This window comes from Podarcis gaigeae, assembly GCF_964106915.1.
Source record: "Podarcis gaigeae genome assembly, chromosome: 11".
Lineage (NCBI taxonomy): Eukaryota > Metazoa > Chordata > Lepidosauria > Squamata > Lacertidae > Podarcis > Podarcis gaigeae.
This window is the reverse complement of record NC_139687.1, coordinates 35,785,140-35,808,421: the sequence shown is the minus strand read 5'-3', so window position 1 is coordinate 35,808,421 and position 23,282 is coordinate 35,785,140. Positions and strand designations below refer to the sequence as shown.

Below are 23,282 nucleotides of genomic sequence, written 5' to 3'. Positions count from 1 at the left end.
CAACATAGCTTCACCAGAGCACTGGAATATAACAAAATGACATATGTATACAGTATTTGTGTTTTGGATTAATTAAGCAGGAATTGCTGTCAAGTGACACAGTCAATTTTACAATATATAGGGCATGCATTCTTGCAAACTTCAGTGGAAGCAAGATGTTTTCCTTAGCATTTTTAATGTTACAAATCTAGTAATGTTTTCTTTGAATTTTGTTGCTCTATGGCAAGCATCAAGCTGTATCACACAGCTCCTCCAGTTATGGGTAGCACTTCTAATTTCTGGTAAATAAAAATCTGATCTCAAATTCATATTCATGGAATAAAAAAACTAATGTAAAATTGTTGAACAAATCTTGAACTATGATGAAGTTCTGAAATTGGTGTATGTATTGAAGGTAGCTAGAACCATACATTGTAAGTGTGAAGCAGCTGTAACATTTCATTTTGATCTGTGCAATTTTGTAACGTGTCAAGAACTGACACATTTGATTCATTTGTTCTTTGAAAGCTCAGCAATGATTGGCAGAATGATAACACTAGAGCAAAACATGGCATCCACATTCAACAAATAGCCCCCCATACTCCCCTCCTTCTGAGTCTTGAATGTCCACAAATAGGATTGCTACCAATAGGCAGTTTCCAAGCCTGAGAGTCACAAAGGTCATCTTGCATGGTGAGGGTCATTGTGCAACAGCAATGAAGTGGGGCAGCCCAGTGGCGTAGCGTGGGTTGTCAGCACCCGGGGCAAGGCAATTAATTTGTGCCCCCTAACCCGTGGATTTGCGCCCCCTAACCCGTGGATTTGCGCCCCCTAACCCTAACCCCCAGATGTTGCGCCCGGTGCGGCCGGCCCCCCATGCTACGCCACTAGGGCAGCCAGCAATTTAACAAAGCCATGGGAATATTTAAGACTGAGGGCTTTAATTCAATAACATCCTGAGCTCCACCCTTTGTACAGCTGTTGGTCATCTGAGCTAACACAGTTCAGGTCTACTCATGAGGAGCAGCCTGCCTCTCAGATGGGTACTGTGCCATATAGTCATTGCCCTGTCTTGGAGCTTCATGAGGCAGCATGAGGATTTGGAGGTGGCTCATTCTTAATCTCCACTTCTGAGTTCTGGTCTTGCTGTGCCAATGTCCAGGGGTCCCCAGTGCCAAAGGACCTGGGCTCAGCATCGCTGTCATCACATCCTGTCTATTCCTCTGTTACAGTCTTCAGAGAGGGCTCTGGGTCCTCTTTCACAGAAGCCTCCTGCTATGGGAGCATGACAAATGTCCATGTCAGAAGAGTTCAGCCGGGGTAGGATAATTACAGAGGGACAGAGTTATATTTTTCAGCTAGACTAATTTGCTGGGGCTCTTCCCATTCTGCTCTTTCTTGCTGTGTTGCCTCCTTTGATCAGAGGTTGTGTGAGAACCAACCCAGATTGTGCATGTACTACTTAGTTCTTCCATAATGAAATTATTGTTGTTTAAGAAGAGGTTTGACAGAACCTTTGGGTGACAGGTGATTCAATATTTAAGAACAGAGCTCAGAGACCAGCCTACTTCCATTTTTGCAATGAAAATGACTGGTGTACAGCACATATCAGTGACCTGCATGGTCATTCAGCTGTCAGTTACTATCTCTATCCCAACTTCAGACAAGCTATCAGCTGTTTCACATTTAAAAAAAAATAAAAAATACCAGACACTCATTAATTCATAATTTTATAAATGTATTTTTTAAGAGGAAAACTTGGAGAGGACTTTTTCTAACAGTTTTTGTGTGTCATTAAAAATCAGGCTTAAAAAAGCAGATCCAAATATCTTCCTTGAATGTATTTTTAGCTGAAAGAGTTCTAGAAGACCCAGTGAGTGACCAAGGTAGAATTGAGAGCCAGCCTAAGGTAAAAGTTAAAATGAATTTTCAATACAAGTGAGTAGTGAAATATAATAGTCAAGGTATTTTATTGCAGAGGTTTTCTGAAGTGCTCTTCAAGGTTCTAACCATAATAATTAGTTTCTAACTAGTAATATCAAATGCATTGAACCAGAGACACTGCCAAATTGGAGGGTATTTTCTGTCACTCCACCCCAACCCCTGACCTGGCTGCTCTGCTCTCCTTGGAAGGAGAAGGGGATGCCACTTACCTTAAATGTATGAGGCAGCCAAAGGTTGTTTAATTCTTTATTATTACTCTTTGAAAGGAAGGATTCTAACCACTTAAATCAGCGTGAGTGTCTCTACACCCATTGCCCCTACCTACACTTCTTAGAAGAGCTTCAGTTCTGGAGGCAGCATGGCGCTGAAGCCGTTCCAGAAGTGTGGCTAGAAGGAAGCAGCCAACCACAGTTTCTGGAGCTGAAGCACTTCTACGAAGGCCTTTTTAGAAAATTTAGGGAGAGGGAATGGGCCTCAAGAGATCTGCACTGTGGTGAGCTATGCAAGCCTCTCTTTAAAAGGTTAAAAAAAAAATACGGGGGGGGGGGACCCTTGGCTACCTTGTACAATGGTACCTCAGGTTAAGAACTTAATTTGTTCTGGAGGTCCGTTCTTAACCTGAAACTGTTCTTAACCTGAAGCACCACTTTAGCAAATGGGGCCTCCTGCTGCCGCTGCGCCACCACCGCGCAATTTCTGTTCTCATCCTGAAGCAAAGTTCTTAACCCAAAGTTCTTAACCCAACTACTTCTGGGTTAGCGGAGTCTGTAACCTGAAGTGTCTGTAACCTGAAGTGTCTGTAATCTGAGGTACCACTGTATATTTAAAGTGAGCAATAGCCCCACTTTCCTCTTCTATCCCAAGGAATAAGCCTCCTCAGCTTGCTTGTGGGTCCCCTTAGCTGCATGGAGTCCTCTAATTGCCACAGGGCTACAAAGTTGAACCCTTTTGTCTTGATCCAGCGGCACTACGGCATTTATTTAACATAGCGTGGAACTGATTTTTGATTGTCCTGCGGTAACTCACAAGCTTTTCTTTTCCCTATTGTTATCAAAACCCATTCATGTGAATAAATATTGGGTGGGGACTAGGAAATATATCCTGGCCATTATTTCTGTTTCTCTTCTCTTATCACTGTTTTGCTTTTCCAGGTAAAAACATGCTCAGGTGAAAGAGTTCACCATACATCTAAGGAAAATACTAAGGTACTAAAGCAACAGAGGGTAAAATCAGAACCAAGTAAGAGAAAAAGGACTTCACAAAGAAATTATGCTTCCAAAATGTGCAATAGTTGTTCACTAGTGAACGCTACAACATTTGAAGGTACATGTCTGGTTTCAAAGGCAAAGCAGTCAGTCAGGGGAAGACCACCATCTTTGGGAGCATCAGGTGACAAAAGAAGAATAAATGGCCAGAGGAAGGACATTCAGAATGGTCCTGCAACTGATCTTACATTGGTCTCAAAAAGAACAGTTGGATCTTCAGAGTATCACCAGTATAATTCGAACAGAAGTTGTGAAGCTGAAGAAGACTGTAACATGGCAATGGGGTCAGAAATTCAGCGAGAGAGTGACTCTCATAATAGTATTGATGACTGTCTGTCAGAAAGAAAAGAGGCTCTTAAAAGCACTGAACTGGCAGGAGCAACAAAAGATCAAGCAACTAATTCCCATGCTGTCACATCACTGAATCCTGTTGAAGAAGAATCTGCTTTAGCTTCTGAAACTGAGGTAGTGAATGAACCTAATTTGGATTCTACACACTTCTTATGCAAAGATATCGGTTTGCCTTTGCAGGAGGGCAGCCAGTATGCGATGAAACATAATAAAAGGTCTAATAGTCTTAAAGTTGTTACTTTAGAGGACAACCTTCATACTGCTGAAAAGAAGCTTGTCTGGACAGTAAGCGAGGATATCATTATTCTTGTTTCTGAGAAAAATAGATCACTAGACCAGTATATGCATTCTGAAAACTCTGTAGATCAGAGTAATCTGGACAACCATAGTTTGGGGCATGAACTGGGTGTGAAAGAGCCTTTATCTGTAGCTGAATCTGTCTGTTTAGAAGAAAACCCATTCAAGTCAAAAAACCCAACCATCTCAATGTTGCAAGAAATTGAACTTCTCAGTGATTCAGATTGTACAGTCCTTTCTGAAGAATACAATTTAAATGCAGGCCAAAACCCAGGTGAAAACACCTCTAGAGCTGATGGAATCTGTAATGAACAAGCAGTTCATGTTTGTATGGAACTATCCTCAACAATTTCACAGAGTATTAATAGAGTTGGTGTTTCTGAAAGTCCCAGCACTTGCAGCTTCAGTGAGCAATTTTTTTTAACTCCTCCTGTTCATGAGGGCATTATGATGGGAAGAGCAGAAGGAAATGTTAGGAAATGTTGCTTTGAGAGAACAGGAAATGGTAGTAGGACTGAGAACAACACAGTCCCCCCTTTACAGCTGCTGGACAAAGACCCATTCCAAGGTAATCCATTCAGAGAAAATAGAGAGATTGCTGAAAATGCAGTGATACAAAAGGAGAGGTGGGGAGAGAAAAATTGACATACGTCTAATTTCCATTGTGATTATTTTTAGTGCAGCATTAACATTGAGGTAGTTTTATTATATTTTTTATCATTTGTTGATAATCCAAACCCTTGAAATTATTAATTGAAGGGCCGTGTAAAAAGGATTCAAATCAGTCTAATTATTTCATTTATTTATTTTAATAATTCTTAAATTACAGTTGTTTCTAAGCAGGAAATTAAAATATATCCCTGATTCAACAGTGAAAAAGAGTCTTTAAAGAGTCTTTGAAATGCAGAAATTGCACCAACCAGCCAGCTGTTGGCAGGTGAGAAAGGATTGTGGGGCAAAAGGTATCCCAGTTACCATCCCCAAATAGCTGATAGGTGCACTTATGGCTTTCAAAGAAAGTGTAAAGTTCCCCTGTGAAACCTAAAGGCAATTAATCTTACGAGCATGGTGAGGCTAATTCCTGTCCATTTCACAGATCATCTTCATAAGATTCCTTGTAGTAAGATATGGTAGCAATTTTTTTAATGATTTTCTGCAATGAGTTAAATTAGTAACCTATTCTCCATTAGGGTTACCACTGCATGTGAAAACAGTTGGCCCCAGTTGAGCACCTTAGTCAAAATTATGGCGTTCTAAATTAGCACAGTGAAATGTTTGCCTGGTTCGCACCTCACATTAAATCATTGTTAAAATCAACGGGTTTAACATGAACAAACAGCATGCAGGTGCTTCACTCCTGTGTCTCCATGCTTTCTGGAAACAAGCCATGGTCTGATTTGTCACGTCATTTGAACTCAGGCTTGTGGTTTGTTTCCCCAAAACAAAGCATGAACAGTAAGCCAAGAACAAGGTTTAGTTTCTTCTCATAGTTTCAAGAGAAACAAGCCATAAGGTTTGGGTAGCATGAAAAGCCAGCACATGCCTTGCTTCCCAGCAGGAGCATGGGAGGAGTAAAGCATCCACAATTCCAGCAGTAGGCACCAGTATGTTGCTCAGCCACATAAACCATAGTTTATTTTAACTACAGCTTAATGTGATGCACGAAACAAGCTATTGCTACACTATCTTTTGTTTCAGAGCAAGCAATAGAAATGTAAATAGATTTTTATAGAAGCATTTTGTAATAATTTTCTGTGGAATCTTAAAAAGTTTGGTGAATATTTCAAGAGCATCAGGCAGCTCATACTAATCATGTCTGTAATAATATACTTTATGATATTTTCATTAACATTCTTCATGGAGACACTGCACTTTTTTATTCAACAGATAAATCACTACAAACTCAGATCCTTGGAAAATGTTATAGTGAGAAGAATGATAAAGAAAATTCAAACAATACTCCAGATGTATCTTTACAGTCAAATGAATTAGAAACTATCCAAAGTAAAAGAATGGAATCTATATCCATTGAGGATTGTCAAAATGCACATTTGTGTTCTAGCAATAGCGCAACTCCTTTACAGTTTAATTCGACTGAGGAGCAGCAAATCCCACATTCATTAGGTAAGACAGGTATAGATAACCTGTGGCCGTCTCAATGTGGCTGAACTACAACTCCCAACTTCCCATTGGCTGTACTGAGTGGGGTTGATGGGAATTGTAGTTCAGCAATATCTAAATAAGAAGAGGTTAACCAATCCTCAGGTAAGCAGTTAATAAAACTGCAGAAATGAATGTTGTGGTTGAATTGAGTCAGATTTCCACTATCACTCTGAGATTGTTCAGACATACCTTGGCCTCCAAAAGAATATCTGAGGCAAGGACTAAAAGCAGGGGCAGCATGTCCCATTTCATTGAGGCAAAATGGGAAGGTGTTGCTCCCACCACAGCTTCATTTACCTGGGTCATGCAGTGGCACCCATGAAGTGGAGATGATGGTGGTGGGTTCTGGCAACTTCTCACAAAATCCTGCAGACTCCATGAGATCTCATGAGATCTTGGTGGAAGCCGCCACCACCACGTCCCTGCCAAGGCAGGGCAGCCATGGGGACATTTTCTCTTGGGCTTCCACCTCCTGAGGTGGCTGCCTCAGCTTGCCTCAGGGGTGGGCTAGCCCTGACTCAAAGCTCCTACAGTCCTTCCTTTCTTCCTTCACTAGTTTAAGATTCTAAGTTAATGGAATGTCCCACATATATTTGAAAGTGGAATCTCCTTGACCTTTTACATATAAGCACAGGTATGTTGGGTGGGAGTCTTGTTGATGTTTCCATTTTATCTTAAACTTCCTAAGGATCATTAGCTATAATGGATAAAACAAATCACTCTGCAGTACCATTAAGTCTTCTAAAGTTATTTCTCTACATTTGTGGTATGACGTATTTACATTTGTGCCTTGCTTAGATTCATTCTCTTTTAAGTCATTGCTCTTCTCCATTTTCTCCCCAAATTTTATTATCTGTAAGGTACACATGATAAGGCTATATGAACTCATGGTTTACACACACACACACACATTTACATACACAGTATATGTTTAGATGCTATCTGATAACAGAAGACTGAAGAAGATGGACTAATGTTATGTAAACTTTAGGAAACATAATTGTTTTAGGTTTACATGGCTGAAGTTCAAAAGGTTGTTAATGTTGACAATGATGTGTGAATATTTTACACCAGTGTCTTTGAAAGCATGTTTTGGCAAGTGGTATTCCTTTAAAAAGTATTGGCCAGCATCTAGCATTTGGTGTAGCAGTGCCCCTCAAAATACCTTATGTAATTATTAATGAGTTTAAAATATGTCTTTAGACTCTTCACATTCTGGTGAAAAGGAGAAACAAGCTTCTTCTAATCAGCTGCTGTGTACCATAAAACCAAGAATAAACAAAACAAATGCCAAAGGAGAAACTTGTTTGCATTTGGCTGCTAAAAAAGGAGATTTGTCTTTAGTGAAATCTTTAATAGCATCTGGAGCATGTGTAAATCAGAAAGATAATGCAGGTGTGGTATTCTTAATTTATAGTTTAAATGTTTTCTGCTATGCTGTGACCCTAGAATCATCTCTCTCCTCCCCCGCCTCTCTCTCTTTCTTTCTGTCTCTCCCTCTCTCATCAAATTCTCTTCTTCACTGCCAACAACAACATCCAAATAAGGAGGCTTCATGGTTATATAGGATTAATATTTTGCTCCATGGAGAAATATATATATACTGATATGTACATATGGACACACACACATTGTATTTGAACAGATGTCTAGTACAGTGGTGCCCCGCAAGACGAATGCCTCGCAAGACGAAAAACCCGCAAGACGAAAGGGTTTTCCGTTTTTTGAGGCACTTCGCAAGACGAATTTCCCTATGGGCTTGCTTCGCAAGAAGAAAGCCCATAGGGAAATCTCCGGGGACCTCTTTTAAATGCTGGCGGTGGGGAGCAAGCCTTCCCCCCCCCTCCGGCCTTCAGAAGAGGTCCAGGAAGGCCGGCGGGGGCCGAAAGGCTTTGCTCCCCACCGCCAGCATTTTAAAAGCAGTCCGGGATAGCAGGGAAGCGCTTCCCGCTATCCTGGACGGCTTTTGAAGGCAGGCGGGGGGAGCAAAGACATTTGCTCCCCCGCCGGCCTTCAGAAGAGGTCCAGGACCTCTTCTGAAGGCGGGCGGGGGGTGAAAGTCCTTGCTCCCCCCTGCCTGCCTTCCCGGGAGAGCGGAGAAAAGCAGCATGTTTCTCCGCTGTCCTGGACGGCTTTTGAAGGCAGGCGGGGGGGAGCAAAGACTTTCGCCCCCCGCCAGCCTTCAGAAGAGGTCCTGGACCTCTTCTGAAGGCAGGCGGGGGGCAAAAGTCTTTGCTCCCCCCTGCCTGCCTTCCCGGGAGAGCGGAGAAACACAGCGTGTTTCTCCTCTGTCCCGGACTGCTTTTGAAGGGGATGGAGCAAAGACTTTCCGCTCTCCCGGACCTCTTCTGAAGGCGGGCGGGGGGCAAAGGTCTTTGCTCCCCCGTGCCTGCCTTCCCGGGAGAGCGGAAAGTCTTTGCTCCCCTCCGCCTGCCTTCAAAAGCTGTCCGCTCTCCCGGGAAGGCAGGCACGGGGGAGCAAAGACTTTTGCCCCCCGCCCGCCTTCAGAAGAGGTCCTGGACAAAAGTCTTTGTCCCCCCTGCCTGCCTTCCCGGGGGCTTTTAAGAGCGGACGGCTTTTGAAGGCAGGCGGAGGGGAGCAAAGACTTTTGCCCCCCGCCAGCCTTCAGAAGAGGTCCAGGACCTCTTCTGAAGGCTGGCGGGAGGCAAAAGTCTTTGTCCCCCCTGCCTGCCTTCCCGGGGGCTTTTAAATTGCCCCGGGACAGCGGAGAAGTCCTCCGCTGTCCCGGGGCAATTTTTAAATGCTGGCGGGCGGCAGCGAAGCCTTCGCTGCCGCCCGCCAGCATTTTGAAATGCTGTCCCGGGGTTTTTTAAAATGCTGGGGGTGGGAAGAAAAGCCCTTCCCCCCCCCCAGCCTTCAGAAGAGGTCGGGGGACAGACTGTCCCGGACCTGGTCTGAAGGCGGTTTCCATAGGAACGCATTAATTGATTTTTAATGCATTCCTGTGGGAAACCGTGCTTCGCAAGACGAAAAACTCGCAAGACGAAAAAACTTGCGGAACGAATTAATTTTGTCTTGCGAGGCACCACTGTACAGTGGTACCTCGGGTTAAGTACTTAATTCGTTCCAGAGGTCCGTACTTAACCTGAAACTGTTCTTAACCTAAAGCACCACTTTAGCTAATGGGGCCTCCTGCTGCCGCCGCACCGCCGGAGCACAATTTCTTTTCTCATCCTGAAGCAAAGTTCTTAACCTGAAGCACTATTTCTGGATTAGTGGAGTCTGTAACCTGAAGCGTATGTAACCTGAAGCGAGATACCACTGTAGATGAATAGGTGTGCAAATATGTAAAGTGGCCTGGATCTAAAGCGCTATTATAGTTGGAAAAAAGAAATTTGGGTGGGACTTTGAATTGCTTTCTATGAACAACAGATCATAATCTGCCTTCAAAACTCCTTTCAAGTTCAAAGTCCTCTTGGGCACCTGGAAAAAGGTGTACAGTTATTTGGATCCAGGCCAATGTAGTAAAATTATTACATATTATTAGATGTGGCAACATGATAATGGGACTTTTCTTCAGTAGCTCCCCAATTGTGGGGTGCAAATAGCTTTAGATACCAGGCTCAAACTTCCCACTTCACCCAGGTTTTTGACTAATTAAAAAATTAAACTGTCTGTGAGGGTCATTGTTTAGTTTGTTATTATGCTACATATTTTTGTGTTTTTATACATAAACCACCCTGTGATCCTTGAATGATGGTATCTTGATAATAATAACAACAACAGCAACATTAGGTAAAGGCTCATGCATCTTACAGACTCATATCTAACTCTGGTTTTACTAGGCTGGACAGCAATTCATGAAGCTTCCAATAAGGGTTTTACTGAGATTATCGAAGAGCTGCTCAGAGCTGGTGCTGATGCGAATTCTAAAAGCCTGGATGGTGTTTTTCCAATTCATGATGCTGTTTCAGGCAACCATTTTGAGGTAATGTAGTGCTAACCAGCCTCTCTCTCGTCCACTGTCTGTTTACCAGCACCAAAGTGTGTTTCAAATCCTAATTAAGAAGGACCTATTTGAATTAATAAAGGGTTTGCCAACATGACAACCATAGGGTTCACATGTGCCTGCAGAGGCCTTCATTAGAGCCCACTGTGCCTCCTCCACCTCATTGAAACTCGCCTTGACAGAAGCATTCTGCTGTAGTCCATAGAAAAGGTTGTGGTATGTACTTGGTTGCGATGTTTGTGTGTAGTGCCTACATCAGTTTCTCTGGTTTACAAGTACGCCCACAGGCCCCACAATATTATCAGCCTCTGATATAGAAAGCACCTTGTTTGAAGGGCTTTTGATGTCTATGGCCTGGGTAGGGATGGGGAAGAAATTAGGTTTGCTTGATATTTTTGCATTTTAATGAGAGCTATCTAATTTGCAAACTGATACAGAAACTGAAACATGATTATCGTTTTAAATTCATCACTTCTCTGAATTTTGTGACACAGTTGCCCAACCAAACAATGTGTACATAAATGCTTATATTAGTGGAAAGTCTGTTTAAAATACATGTATTAGTGAAAACAATATATAAATTGCATATATTAGTGAACACATCATATAAATTTTTATCTTGAGGAAACTGCTTGCATAGTATTGGAATATGTATAAGCCAATACTACACTTAAATGTGTTTATCAGGAGAAATATGCACTAACATGCTGGCTAGTTTTCATGAAGTTTTTTTTTGGGGGGAGTATAAATTGCTGCAGAACTGAGTGTGGAGTGTGGACTATAGTATTCAAAAAATGAGAAAAAGGGAGAACTGAAATTGTCAGATTTATCCATCCCTAAGCCTGTCTCTGCATTTAGCCTTTGATAGAGTAGGTAGTGACAAAACACAGAGTCCAACTTAGGTTTTGCTTCTGGATTCTTTTATTTTCCCAGCATCTCTTGGAGTTACTCCCTTTGTACCAGTTTATTGACTATCACAAATCCTTTCCTCTTCTTCTAATTTCCTCATCATTTTTCAGTTAGCAACATATATGCAACAATGTATATTCTTGTTTTAAACTGTTTTTTTGACTGTAATGTTATTGTTTTATTTTATTTTTGTAAGCTGTTTTGAGGCTTTATTACCCTGAAGTGGTCTATAAATGTTGTAAAATAAAATAAATACAATTTTAAAACGAATCGGAAAAAGGAAGCTGAATGTCTGTTTCTGATCTTAACATTTGGCCAGTCTCTGGACTATTGTAAGAGCAGAAGAACATGAAAAAATAGTAACTAGACCATAGGAGTGAATAATTAAGAAATGTGTTGCAGGCAGCACAGTGTCTACTACGTCATGGTGCAAACCCAAATGAGATGGACGACTGTGGGAACAATGCCCTGGATGAAGCCACCTGTGACAAAATGAAAGAACTCCTTAAATCTTATGGTGCTACTGAGACCAAAGAGGCTCATCAGATGACTGATGTGCTTGGTATGTCCCTTCCTTCATATTAACTGCAACTTCCTTTATCCTTTTAAAAAGCATCCAATAGCACGATAAGCTTCCTGAAGTTACTTGTTTTCCAGCACCCTGGTCCTATTGTAATTAATTCTGCATTTTAGTGTGTCTTAAGTGGATTTGATTTTCAGAAGAAGGTATCAAATGGCAAATACACATGTGTGCATGTGCACAACCTGATCCCTCCCCCTTGTACTTAATATATATGTACTCAAGCTGATACTATGTTGATTTGGTACATTCATAACTTATTTTGAAACTATAATCATTATTTCTTGATTTAGGCAAAAAAGAGTTGCACACTTCTAGGTCTAGAAAAATCCGTAGTAGTTGCAGTGGCTGTGAAGAGGATAACATGGTTTCACAGCTCAATTCAGCTAAACAGAGCTGTGACACAGTGAGTATAGATAGTTGAGCAGTTTTGTTTCCATGCGTTAGCATCAAATGTGGCATTTATGAAGTTGCTGAATCGTGAATTATGTGTGTGTTATGTGAAATTTCTGTTCACCTTTTGGCCAAAAAGGCCCCAAAAGCAGCTAATAAAACTTATAAACAAAAAATCCAAACAATACAATAAGATACAACTTACGCAAGATTTAAATAGTAATATTTCAATAACGTATTTAAAAGAAAGGAAATAAAACTCAAAGAAATCTCCCACTCCATGAAAGCAACCCCTGCCCATGCCAAAAGAGAGCAGGAATAACCTGACTCCTCCTTTCCCCTTTGGCAGCCATTACCCACTCAGGGAGATGCAGAACAGCTCGCCCCTGACTGTTCTGAGCACAGTCTTTTTCTTGCATCAGGACTTCCTAGGCAGCAGCAGCTTATAAGAGTTCCAGGCAAAGCTGATTTAAAAAAAAAATGCTGTTCTGCACGCACAAGGTGTATTTCACTTACACAAAGGATATTCTGCACCTCATGTTACTGTGTTACACAAGAAAAGTGGAACCTATTCCAAAACTACTCTTCCACTTGTAGTTGTGTTGTTTTTGCCAGCATAAGTATTATAGAATCTATGTATCATTGCACGTCATGAACTCTTCCTCTGGTGCTTGCACTTCTGCTTTTTGCTGATGGTTCTTTGGATTAGACCACATGTTTTACAGACAGGAGCAGCACAAACCTTCATAACGGTAAATCACTGTACAGCTTTCTCTCTTTGTAAGTTGTGTGCACCTATCCATCCAACACAGCTGGCTCAGGTAAAATACCTGGCCGCTTTCCAAATTCTCATGTTTTAGTTCAGTTCCAGACTGCCTGTCTTTAATAAAGCGAACAATGATTTGCATTTGACAGCACGAGTCAATCAACGAAGTATTGCAGAATATAGAAGAGAAACAGGATAGACTTTTGCTCTTTGAATTAAGAAGCCAAAGAGATGCAGGTGTGGATAAATTGTATAACCCATTAAAGATTGGCTAAATGTGTGTTTCATTGTTATGTTGGAGTAACAATTTTTTTGTAACCACAAAGCTGCCTCTTGGGTTCATGTTCATAGATGCTGGAAAGACTCCCATTGTAAAAACTGGTGAACCTACTACATTGAACAGTAGCAAACTTCTGAGGCTTGGGACTCGAACTGGAGCAATTGGGGGCTGCCTCAATATGATCCATCCCAACCCTGTGTTGTCCTGAATTGTCCCAATTCAGTTCAGGATCCAGTGTATAACTCTAATGGAGATACAGGAAGCAAAGGGCACGGTCCCTAAAGACAGCTTTCCTTGAGAAGAGGTGACACCATTGGGTGCTGCCTCATTGGCACAGGGTGGCAGTTCCTGCCTGATTGAGGTCCATCTACCTTCCTCATTTAATATTTAGGAGGAATTTAAAAATATTCCTGTTCACTCAGATGTTTAATGACTGAAAGCTACTGAAGGATGCTGTTCCTGCCGTCCTTGAAATTGTTAGCTGTGAAGGTACAGTCGTACCTTGGAAGTCGAACGGAATCCATTCTGGAAGTCTGTTTGACTTTTAAAACATTCGGAAACCAAAGTGCGGCTTCTGATTGGCTGTAGGAAGCTCCTGCAGCCAATCAGAAGCCGTGGAAGCCCCATCGGATGTTTGGGTTCCAAAGAACGTTCACAAAATGTCCGAATACCAAGGCATTTGGGATCCAAGGTACGACTGTATTGGATTGTTAACATTTTTTAAAAAATTGTTTCATTTTGCTAGTTTATTAGTTACTGTCCTCAGCTCCTTTGGGTGTAAGGATGGAATAGAAATAAATTAATATTCTCTGTGATATTGGCATGGATTTTGTATTGCATACAAAATTGTATAGCGTTGTAAAGCAATTTGTAGAATGAAATTTGCTTTAAAAAGCTCAAGAGTAGACAATACTAGCTGATTTCTCTGTCACATCATTTTAACTGCCACATTTTTATTGCCTCTGTTGCAAATTATCTAAAGGAGGCATGTCAGTTTAGTCTATTAACTTATTAAATCTGTAAATGTTGAACAGATCTATATATCCAAGATCTATCTCAGATACAGAACATTTTGAATGCTGTACTTGCCAAACAGAAATCAGAAAGGGATGATCTTGCTAAGAAATACAGGTAGGTAGAAGAAAAACTGTAGGTTTTTCTTTTCTTTTCTTTACAAAATAGAGCATGGAGTAATTATTTTACTTTGAAATCAAGCAAAATTATAGTATGCTACCAACATTCTCAGACCCTTCATCAGTTTTAAACCTTGTATACTTCCCATTAAGTTAAATCAATCCTGGTTCTACAAAAAATAGTAAATATCTGGTGCTGCTTTGGCATCTGTTTTTAGCTGTTGTGAGAATTATGCTTTTATTTATTTGTATTGTTTTAAATAAAAATCAATATGACTAAAACATTTCAAAATAGGATTCTGCCTTTTAAAAAATGTTTGCTACCTTCATTTAGGGTAGTTTTAAAAGGTTTTTGTTATTCATTATTAGGGAAGCTTGAGAAATTTGTTCTTTGCAGATTTTGATACAAACTGACCTGATCCACTTGAATGAATCTGAACTCTGTTACTCTTTTTTTATTTTGCACATTTCTGAATATTGTGGTGCAGTTCTCAGCTTTAAAAACAAAAAGGAGAAGCATGCAAAATGTGTATACTTTAGGATTGAATACATTTTGGCATATATATTTGTGAGAAAGTATGTTTTAGAATACACATTTTAATGCAGATTCTTTTTTTAAAAAATCTGCTTAAATATATATATATATATATATATATATATATATTTGCTTTCGTAGATTTTCACGGGTACAGGAATGCAGGTTTTGGTGTCCTCGGGTGTCTTCCCGTGTAAAAGTTGGGGTGTCTAGGCGACGTTTCGACGAGGTCTCACTCGTCATCTTCAGGCTGGTGCTTTCGGCTTCTTGTTACTGGAACAGAGCGGGATCTCAATGTTTGAGTTCCTATAAATACTGTAGAGGGGGTGTGGTGTCTAGCCTCCAATGTTCTGGGCAGAGAGGAAGTTCCCAGGCTAGTGTGCCTTTTCTTCTTTTGTTCCTTAATTACTTGAGAGATACCTTGAGTGATTTCTTGAGTGATATCCTGAGTACCACTTAGGTGGGTCATTAGGTGTGGATTAGTTGCTAAAGTCTTTGTGTCTTGACCTCTTGAACTTTCATGGAAGCCATCGAGATAGAGAAACACCCTCACAACATGAACAAGCGTGACGACACATCCCGCTTGCCAGACATCTGGAAATTAGCCCTCCCCACAAAAACTGACACCAGATCCAGAGGCACACAGAACGCCAACACCAATCAACCACACCAGACCCAAACCCAGACCCTCTCCACAGATGAATTACTGACACCATCCAGTAGCCAATCCATGGTGGCACCTCCGGATGCTGCACCCCCCTGCAATCCCTACACAGATCTGGCTGACACAAGCCACAAAACCACATCTCGCCCCTATACACGAAGCCAAGCCAAAGCACAACTAAGTGCAATACAGCCATCTTCTCAGGAAAACTCTTCACAAAGTTCAAGAGGTCAAGACACAAAGACTTTAGCAACTAATCCACACCTAATGACCCACCTAAGTGGTACTCAGGATATCACTCAAGAAATCACTCAAGGTATCTCTCAAGTAATTAAGGAACAAAAGAAGAAAAGGCACACTAGCCTGGGAACTTCCTCTCTGCCCAGAACATTGGAGGCTAGACACCACACCCCCTCTACAGTATTTATAGGAACTCAAACATTGAGATCCCGCTCTGTTCCAGTAACAAGAAGCCGAAAGCACCAGCCTGAAGATGACGAGTGAGACCTCGTCGAAACGTCGCCTAGACACCCCAACTTTTACACGGGAAGACACCCGAGGACACCAAAACCTGCATATATATATATATATAATGTGCATTTTAAAAAAAATCTACATATTAATGCAGAAAGAGATGTGATGGGCTTACGATTGAACACATATGAGACTAACCTGGAATGGAAAGAGATGGATCTGATCATTATGCTTAGAGGCATGCCATATTCTTGAATGGAATGGGTGGTTCATTTTAAACAATATGTATTTTTCATGGAAGTTCAATTGACTGTTCAATTGTTTTTAAATTTGATTTCAGAGCTTCTGCAGAATCTTTTAAACAGGGAGCCCTAAGGGAACAGATAGCAAAGCTTGTTTCCAGACAAAAGAGTCTTTTGCTCATGGCACAGAAGCAGAAAGAACTAGGCCAGAAAATACAAAATTATAAGAATGCAAAAAAGGAGGCGTCACATTCAGCAAAATGTGTTCCAAGCACACATGGCTCTTGTGAACGCAACAACACAGAAGATGATCCATTTGGGAGAACAGCACCCTCCTCTGATATAGCTATAGGCCTTGAAAACAGTTGGGTCACAGACAGTATTTATTTAGATCAAGAATCCAGCCAGTATCCAAACAGGTCTCTGAATATGTCAGGAGGGAATGGAAAAGAGAAAAAGCAAAAAGGAGTTGGTCCCCAAAAAACGACGTCTGAAAACAAACCCAAGGAATATAACACTGAGGAATTAACAAAGGTAACACATTTGAAGTATGTTAGATCATACTATAAACCATACTATAGATCAGACAACATTGCCTTCAGAACATGTAGTTTGCCTTATTCAACAGACATACATAGAATATACTGATCATACATCAGTGGCACTACAGAGAAGCAAATTCCCAAGAATGTGTACACTAAATAGTTCAGCTGCTAAAAGTACTGTTATCAATAATAATATTATTATTATTCAGCAAACCACTGAAAGTCAACCTGTTTTCTCTAATGTGTCTTCGCAGCAATGCTCAAATGTAAGTGAGGATTTGCAGGTGCAACCAGAATTAGAATCTACACACAGCTATCTCGCTACTCATCAGAAAAACATCCCAAAAAATAGACACTCGCTTAATGCTAATTTAGAGCCTGCAGGGATATTTTCTCATGCGCTATCACAAAGCAGAATCAGCCCAAGTTCTTCTCAATGTTCTAACAGTCAGAATTCTGAAAAACAATTAAACTTCAAAGCAAGCAGATGGAAGAAAAATCAGCTATTGGATCTGCTCAAACTGGGAAAGATTAAGTCTGGAGATGATGTTCTAGAATTCACAGTACAGGTAGATTGTTCAGTTGCAAAGCAATGTAAATATCAATGCAAAATGTATTAAAAAAACACAGAGTAATCTTAGCAAAAGCTAATTGATCATTAGAAGCAACAAATAATCCTGTGACACGTTAAAGCTAACAAATTTATTATGGCATAAGGTTTAATATAGGAAGTGTTATCTGACATTGCAGGTATACAAATATGGTTGGGGGTGAATTGTGAGGTCAGGAGGAAATTATGCCTAAATAACGTTGTAATGATTTTGCCTGCTCCATTACCGCATTGTTCAGGCAACATATATGTTATAATACGATCAGGACCTGGTTCAAATTCTAGCATTAAAAATAAGTATTCAAAGTTTATTTTCTGGCTTCTCTTCCCCTCCACCCTGATTCAGCTGGGTGCTAAGAGTGCTCTTTTGCCCTGTATTATCAAAAATAAGCAGGAACACAAATAAAGGCTGGCCTATGCCATTTGATTGTGCTGTGTCCTAGCTTAGTGTCAGAAGAGGGTGTGGGGTAATACACAGATGCAACTATGTCCCAACATGCATTGCTTGCAAAGAAAAGCAGTGCTGTAGTCCCTGTATTTTCTGTATCCTCTGGCCTTCCCTTGCAGCACTATGATGGCAGCAGATGTACAGCAAACTGCAGTTTTTCCAGTCAGCTGCTTAGCTGGGGACAATTTCTGCTTATTACAGCAAGCAAGTGGACGAGGGGGAAATTGCGAGGGTGGTATGATAGAATTAGCAGGCAGCTACTACTGACAAAATAGTTGGAGCACATCATGGTGATCTTCAGCCCAGACAATTACATAGTCTAAGAGGTGCTAGTGGTTCAAAGTGTAGGGGATTATAATTCTTAATTGTTTTGTGTTCCTTGTTTTTGTTTTTAATTTAGGATTCCAAGCATAAAGCCAGCCTTTTGGGAAATGGTAAAGTCAAAGCTGGCAACAACACAGTTTACCAAAATCTAGTTCAATGGATTAAAGCACTACTAGGAAGTGACATTTCTGTAAGCTGGAAATATGTATACAACAAGGTAGGCTCATTGTTTTTTTTAATAGGTGACAGAAAATTTAATTACAGATAGGTAGCCATGTTGGTCTGCCATAGTCAAAACAAAAAAAATTCCTTCCAGCAGCACCTTAAAGACCAACTAAGTTAGTTCTTGGTATGAGCTTTCGTGTGCATGCACACTGTGTATCTGAAGAAGTGTGCATGCACACGAAAGCTCATACCAAGAACTAACTTAGTTGGTCTTTAAGGTGCTACTGAAAGAAAATTTAATGTTAGTGTGAAGTTTGTTGCATGAAAGTGAGCAGTGTAGTGGTAGTTTGTCTGAGCACAGGCAGGCAGGCAATGTCAGGAGCAAGTCAGCAATAATCACATGGTGTAAATGAAGTTAACTCTTTATTAGAAGATCTGCTCAGGGGGGCCAGGCTTAATGAGCACAGCAACGGGTTGTTTATTATTATCATCATTATCATATTCTGTACAATTCATTCATTATTATTTTTAAGGAAAACTGTCATCAACTAAAAAGTGTATTTTTAAAAAATAAACAAGAAAAAGAAGGGGGGGAAAGCCGCAAAGCATTATAGTCCTGTGTAGTCTTCTGCATTTGACTTTGGCTTTTTGTTTTTCCATACTCGACTTGCAGGAAATGTACAAAGTAGATATATTACTTTGACACGGGCTCAATATTTCTTGATGCATTTTTTAAAATGAAGTAAATAACATCTTCAGTGACATATATTTACCTTTATACAGGTCACATACTGTGGAACTCTGTTATCAAAAATTATTGCTGAAGTTCATGTTTCTAAGGAACCAGAGTTAACAGTGCAACAAAATAAGCTATTTGGTATGTGCTGACTAAAATGTGAATTCCATTTAGATGAAAATGCCCCCCAAAAGGACAGGGTTTATAAATCCTCAGACTTCTACTGCACACTTTTTCTATCTTTAATCACAAATTATGGACATAACAGCATTTTTTAGTAGAGCCATTCAAGTGCCTCGGAAATCATAACAAGACAAGTTTTCTCTGTTGGAAATGTTATGGTTTGCTGTGATTCTCTCCTGAGCAAAGCTAGTGAGTTAACCTACATGGATTGGAGAACCCATAAGTGCTAAGAGTTAATGGCTTAATTAAACTTGTCTTTGCTCGAAATTTAGTGAATTTAATCCAGTATTTGTGTGGCTGAGGGAAACAGCATTCTACATAAGTACTGTCCTCTAGTTGTTTTTGGGAATAAGAAATATTGGCTTCAGTCAAAACTGTTCATGTACACACAAGGAAGACACTATTGCAGATTAAAATATCTATTACTAACTTGTGCTTAGAGGTATCAATATTGGGTAAGGGAATGTTCTGATACAAATTAGTAACTATTTATGAACTCCAAGTTATAACTTCTATTTTTAAACAATAATATGAAAGAAATCTTTTAAAATGATGTCCAGGTGATATATGATCCCAGTATTGATAAGCAAAATGAATAAATGGTGCTGCTCTATTTTCTAGAAATGTCAAAAATAGTGAGGGGATTTCTGCCATATGGAGTGAACCTCACACCCAGCAATTTCTGGGAGGAAAGATGGTATTATTGGACAGATATATTTTTCTTGGATTGCATATTCCCCATGACTTCTTGACATACACAAGAACAAAGCCACCCCTTGCCTAATGCACCAATTAGGAACAAATTGTCAGGCCTGGACCTAAGTTTTTTAATAGGCTGAACACAAGTCCAACACAAGCAGGTGTTGATATGATAAGCCTGTGGTAGATGTGAAGGGCTGAGAGCTTGATAACAGATGAGACAAGCAAGAACCAAGGACCAGAGGCAGGAAGTTGTAATTGTGGACAGGATGAAGGTCACATCCTGCCCAGAGAATATGATTAAATGGTTAATGAATGCCAAGGATAACCAAAATACTGGATCAGTCAGGGAACAGAAGCATATCCATAATAAAGCAACAAGTTGCTCAGACTGAGGAGTTGGCTTGGCTTGGCTTTGAAGAAAAGGTTTATAGGGTCTGGTATGTTTCCATTAGCTTTTGAGGAGGTCAGCTGACCAGGCTGTACAATCACCTGATAGCATCCAGACTAGCACTGTCACCTAGTTGACTCACAGAACCTGGCCCTCCCCTGAGGAACTAGAATGCTGGTGGTATAGGAATGATGGAATGTATTGGAGGCTCTGGTTCAAGACTTCCCTTGGCCAGCATGTTTCACAGATAATTTTGATCTTTTTCAACCAGGGAGAAACTCTACAAGATGCAATCACAGCCGAGGTGCTGAGTACTGCTGTTTTAGTCATAAGGCTGCTTCCTCTCAGAATGCAGAGAATATAAGGCAGGAAACTGCACCCTTTCCTCAGGAAGAAATGGAAATCTCTCTGTCCCCTGAAACAGAAGCTGAAGCTGAAGCTGAAGAAATAATGACAGCAGTCAGTGAAACAAGTAAGTGAAATAAGACCACATGCAATCCTGTTTTGTCACAAGTTTGTCACAAGTAAAATTTTGGTGGTAGGACTATTGCAAACTCTTGGTCTTGGCACAAAAAATAAGATTAGTTTGCTGCTGAATTGTACCCTTTTTCTTTCTGCAAAGCGTGCATTTTCTGTTTACTGCTTCAGAGCCTGTGCTATGAGACTATAAAAGGTAAAGGTACCCCTGCCTGTACGGGCCAGTCGTGACCGACTCTAGGGTTGCGCGCTCATCTCGCTCAAGAAGCCGGGAGCCGGCGCTGTCCGAAGACACTTCCGGGTCACGTGGCCAGCGTGACAAAGCAGCAACTGGCGAGCCAGCACCAGTGCCGCACACGGAAACGCCATATGCCTTCCCGCTATAAAGCGGTACCTATTTATCTACTTGCACTTAGGGGTGCTTTCAAACTGCTAGGTGGGCAGGAGCTGGGACCGAATGGCGGGAGTTCACCCCACCACGGGGATTCGAACCGCCGACCATACGATCAGCAAGTCCTAGGCACTGAGGTTTTACCCACAGCGCCACCTGCGTCCCTCTCGCTATTAGACTATGGTTGTCTTTAAATATTAGGTAGTTTTCCCTAATTCAGTGTAGTCTAACTGTGAAAGACACTTTACAAAGCCCTGCCTTCTACATTTATCTGATTTGCTGTATAATATAACACATATATGTAGGACGTTGTATATCTTATGAATCCACATACATATTGGATAATAGGGAATGAACAGCAAAGCCAAAATAGAACATTTAATTATCTAAACATATGGTTGCAACCTGCATCCTCTTAGAGATACTGAACATATACTACACATCTGCAGTGAATCTTCCAAAATAAAGCTTATTGCTCTTTAAATAACCCATACTAAGGATATGCATTTATTGATGGAGTGTTAAATGCTTTTGATACTGAAAGACTTAATCAGGATTTAGTTCTTAAAATGGGGAGAGCATCTGGATAGTGACATACAATATCTGTTTTAACTGAGAATCTTCTTCAGGGCATTATTGTATTTTAAAACATCTGTCTGAGCAGAGTTTTTCGGCCTCCTCATAAGCAGCTTCCCTAAGGGTAACCTACCAGGTTGCTTTTTGTAGCTAGAGGTGTTCACACTCATGTAAACTGAAGTGTGCAAACATAATATGAGAACTGTATGTTTCAGTTTTCCCAGAGAAGATGCTGTTTTGTAAGAACTGTGGAAACAGATCCAGACAATCCTATTTCTTTACTTAGAAGAGAGAGGTTTTCCATCTTAGAAAACTTGTAACCATTGTGGTGAATGAATGTGTGTTTATTATTTTTTTAAGTGTTGCATGCCACCCAAATCCCTGACTGGTGGGAGATTCCAGGGGTTTCAGGCACTTATACAGGGTTTGTATTTCTGTTTGGAAATGAGGCACAATGGAGACAGCGGTGTCTTCATGATATAGGGTTTATTTACACATACTGTATATACATCCTGAGCATGCGATGGAGGGGTTCACAGCATCAACACCCCAAAAGAGTCTAATTTCTCCCATAGCTGCGGCCTTGGATTCAAACATAACTCAAACATTTTCTCTCCAGCTTGCTGCTTTACTTCTAAGTTACATCACTGCAAACTCGCAGCTCTCTCCTTTGTCTTTTTCTAACTACTAGGCAATCACCTCAACAGGAAACTAAGCTGGCTTATATTTTAACATTTGCTGGATCCAGGGATTAGAAGGGTCTCTGCACAGTGCACACAGCCTAGTTCCCCTCACCCTAAACTCATAACAAAAACCTCTTTAAAATTTGCTATATAACCCAACTTCAGTTGTGTTGGTACTTCAGTGTAGATTTGTATTCCTGTTCACTAGGCTTATATTATTTGTTATTTATTTTATTTTTTTATGTCTATACCACCGTTCATCAAAAGACCACAGGGAGATTTCCAACATAGAACATACAACAATAAATTATATATATGAAAACATAACATAATATCCATACAAGAATAATAATTACTGCTTTTTTCTGGGGGTACTCAAGGGTGCACAGTACTCCCCCCCCATCCCCAGAAGAAAGGGCACTGGTTAAAAGTGCCGCTCTTACTGTAACAACTTCATGGTGAGTACCAGCCTAGAGGAAAAGTACTGATAACAATATATAGTAATAAATAATACATAATGGTACACAGTGCTTTTTTGGTTAAAAAAATGAGGTGCCAGTACTTAAATTGATAAAAGTGTCATGGGTGCCCACACAAAATGGCTGCCATGGGCAGCAAAAAAAGAGGTGCCAGGACTCCATGCCAATGAGTACTGTCACAGAAAGCAGAGGTGAAACTAGGTTTGGTTTCACCAGGATCAAAGACCCAGTTTGGCACACCCACCCACGTGCATTTGCACACACGCACACAGACAGGCTGGGAGCCTCCAATTACTTCGCATTTTCAGGACTGAATCCTGGAGTGCAGATATGTTCTGCTATGTTCTGATGTGCCACTGCTCAAATGAAACAAACCATTTTTTTTTGGTATCTTGGTTTGAATACTTTGTTCTTTTAATTTAGAGAAAAAAGTGTTTTGGAGAATTAATAGTTAAATTGATTTTGAGGGGGTAGGAAAACAAAATGCAAATGTAAAAAAAAGTTTTCCTTACAGTTTAAAATATTTTGTGCGTTTGGTTTTTTTGTTGATGGATGTGCAGGTGTAAACAATACATGAAATCAACGATTATGTCATGGTATGGCTTTATTGCTAAATAAAGAAGTATGGAG

The 23,282-nt window shown here is 40.5% G+C and overlaps 1 protein-coding gene across 14 annotated transcripts in view; it reads left to right on the top strand.

The window, feature by feature from the left end:
• The window catches only part of ANKRD31 (ankyrin repeat domain 31), a 52,723-nt gene that overhangs the window by 26,192 nt on the left and 3,249 nt on the right, over nucleotides 1-23,282 (top strand). For 10 of the 14 annotated variants that reach the window (XM_083703087.1, XM_083703083.1, XM_083703078.1 and 7 more), the window contains 14 exons: nucleotides 1,830-1,888; nucleotides 3,075-4,404; nucleotides 5,724-5,960; nucleotides 7,203-7,394; nucleotides 9,806-9,948; nucleotides 11,281-11,440; nucleotides 11,752-11,864; nucleotides 12,767-12,854; nucleotides 13,932-14,028; nucleotides 16,044-16,479; nucleotides 16,745-17,059; nucleotides 17,949-18,089; nucleotides 18,821-18,914; nucleotides 20,318-20,518. In XM_083703087.1, the coding sequence (XP_083559213.1) occupies nucleotides 1,830-1,888; nucleotides 3,075-4,404; nucleotides 5,724-5,960; nucleotides 7,203-7,394; nucleotides 9,806-9,948; nucleotides 11,281-11,440; nucleotides 11,752-11,864; nucleotides 12,767-12,854; nucleotides 13,932-14,028; nucleotides 16,044-16,479; nucleotides 16,745-17,059; nucleotides 17,949-18,089; nucleotides 18,821-18,914; nucleotides 20,318-20,518 (3,606 nt within the window). The remainder of the gene's footprint in view (nucleotides 1-1,829; nucleotides 1,889-3,074; nucleotides 4,405-5,723; nucleotides 5,961-7,202; nucleotides 7,395-9,805; nucleotides 9,949-11,280; nucleotides 11,441-11,751; nucleotides 11,865-12,766; nucleotides 12,855-13,931; nucleotides 14,029-16,043; nucleotides 16,480-16,744; nucleotides 17,060-17,948; nucleotides 18,090-18,820; nucleotides 18,915-20,317; nucleotides 20,519-23,282) is intronic. The other 4 variants (XR_014556280.1, XM_083703090.1, XM_083703088.1 and 1 more) reach the window with 4 other exon arrangements.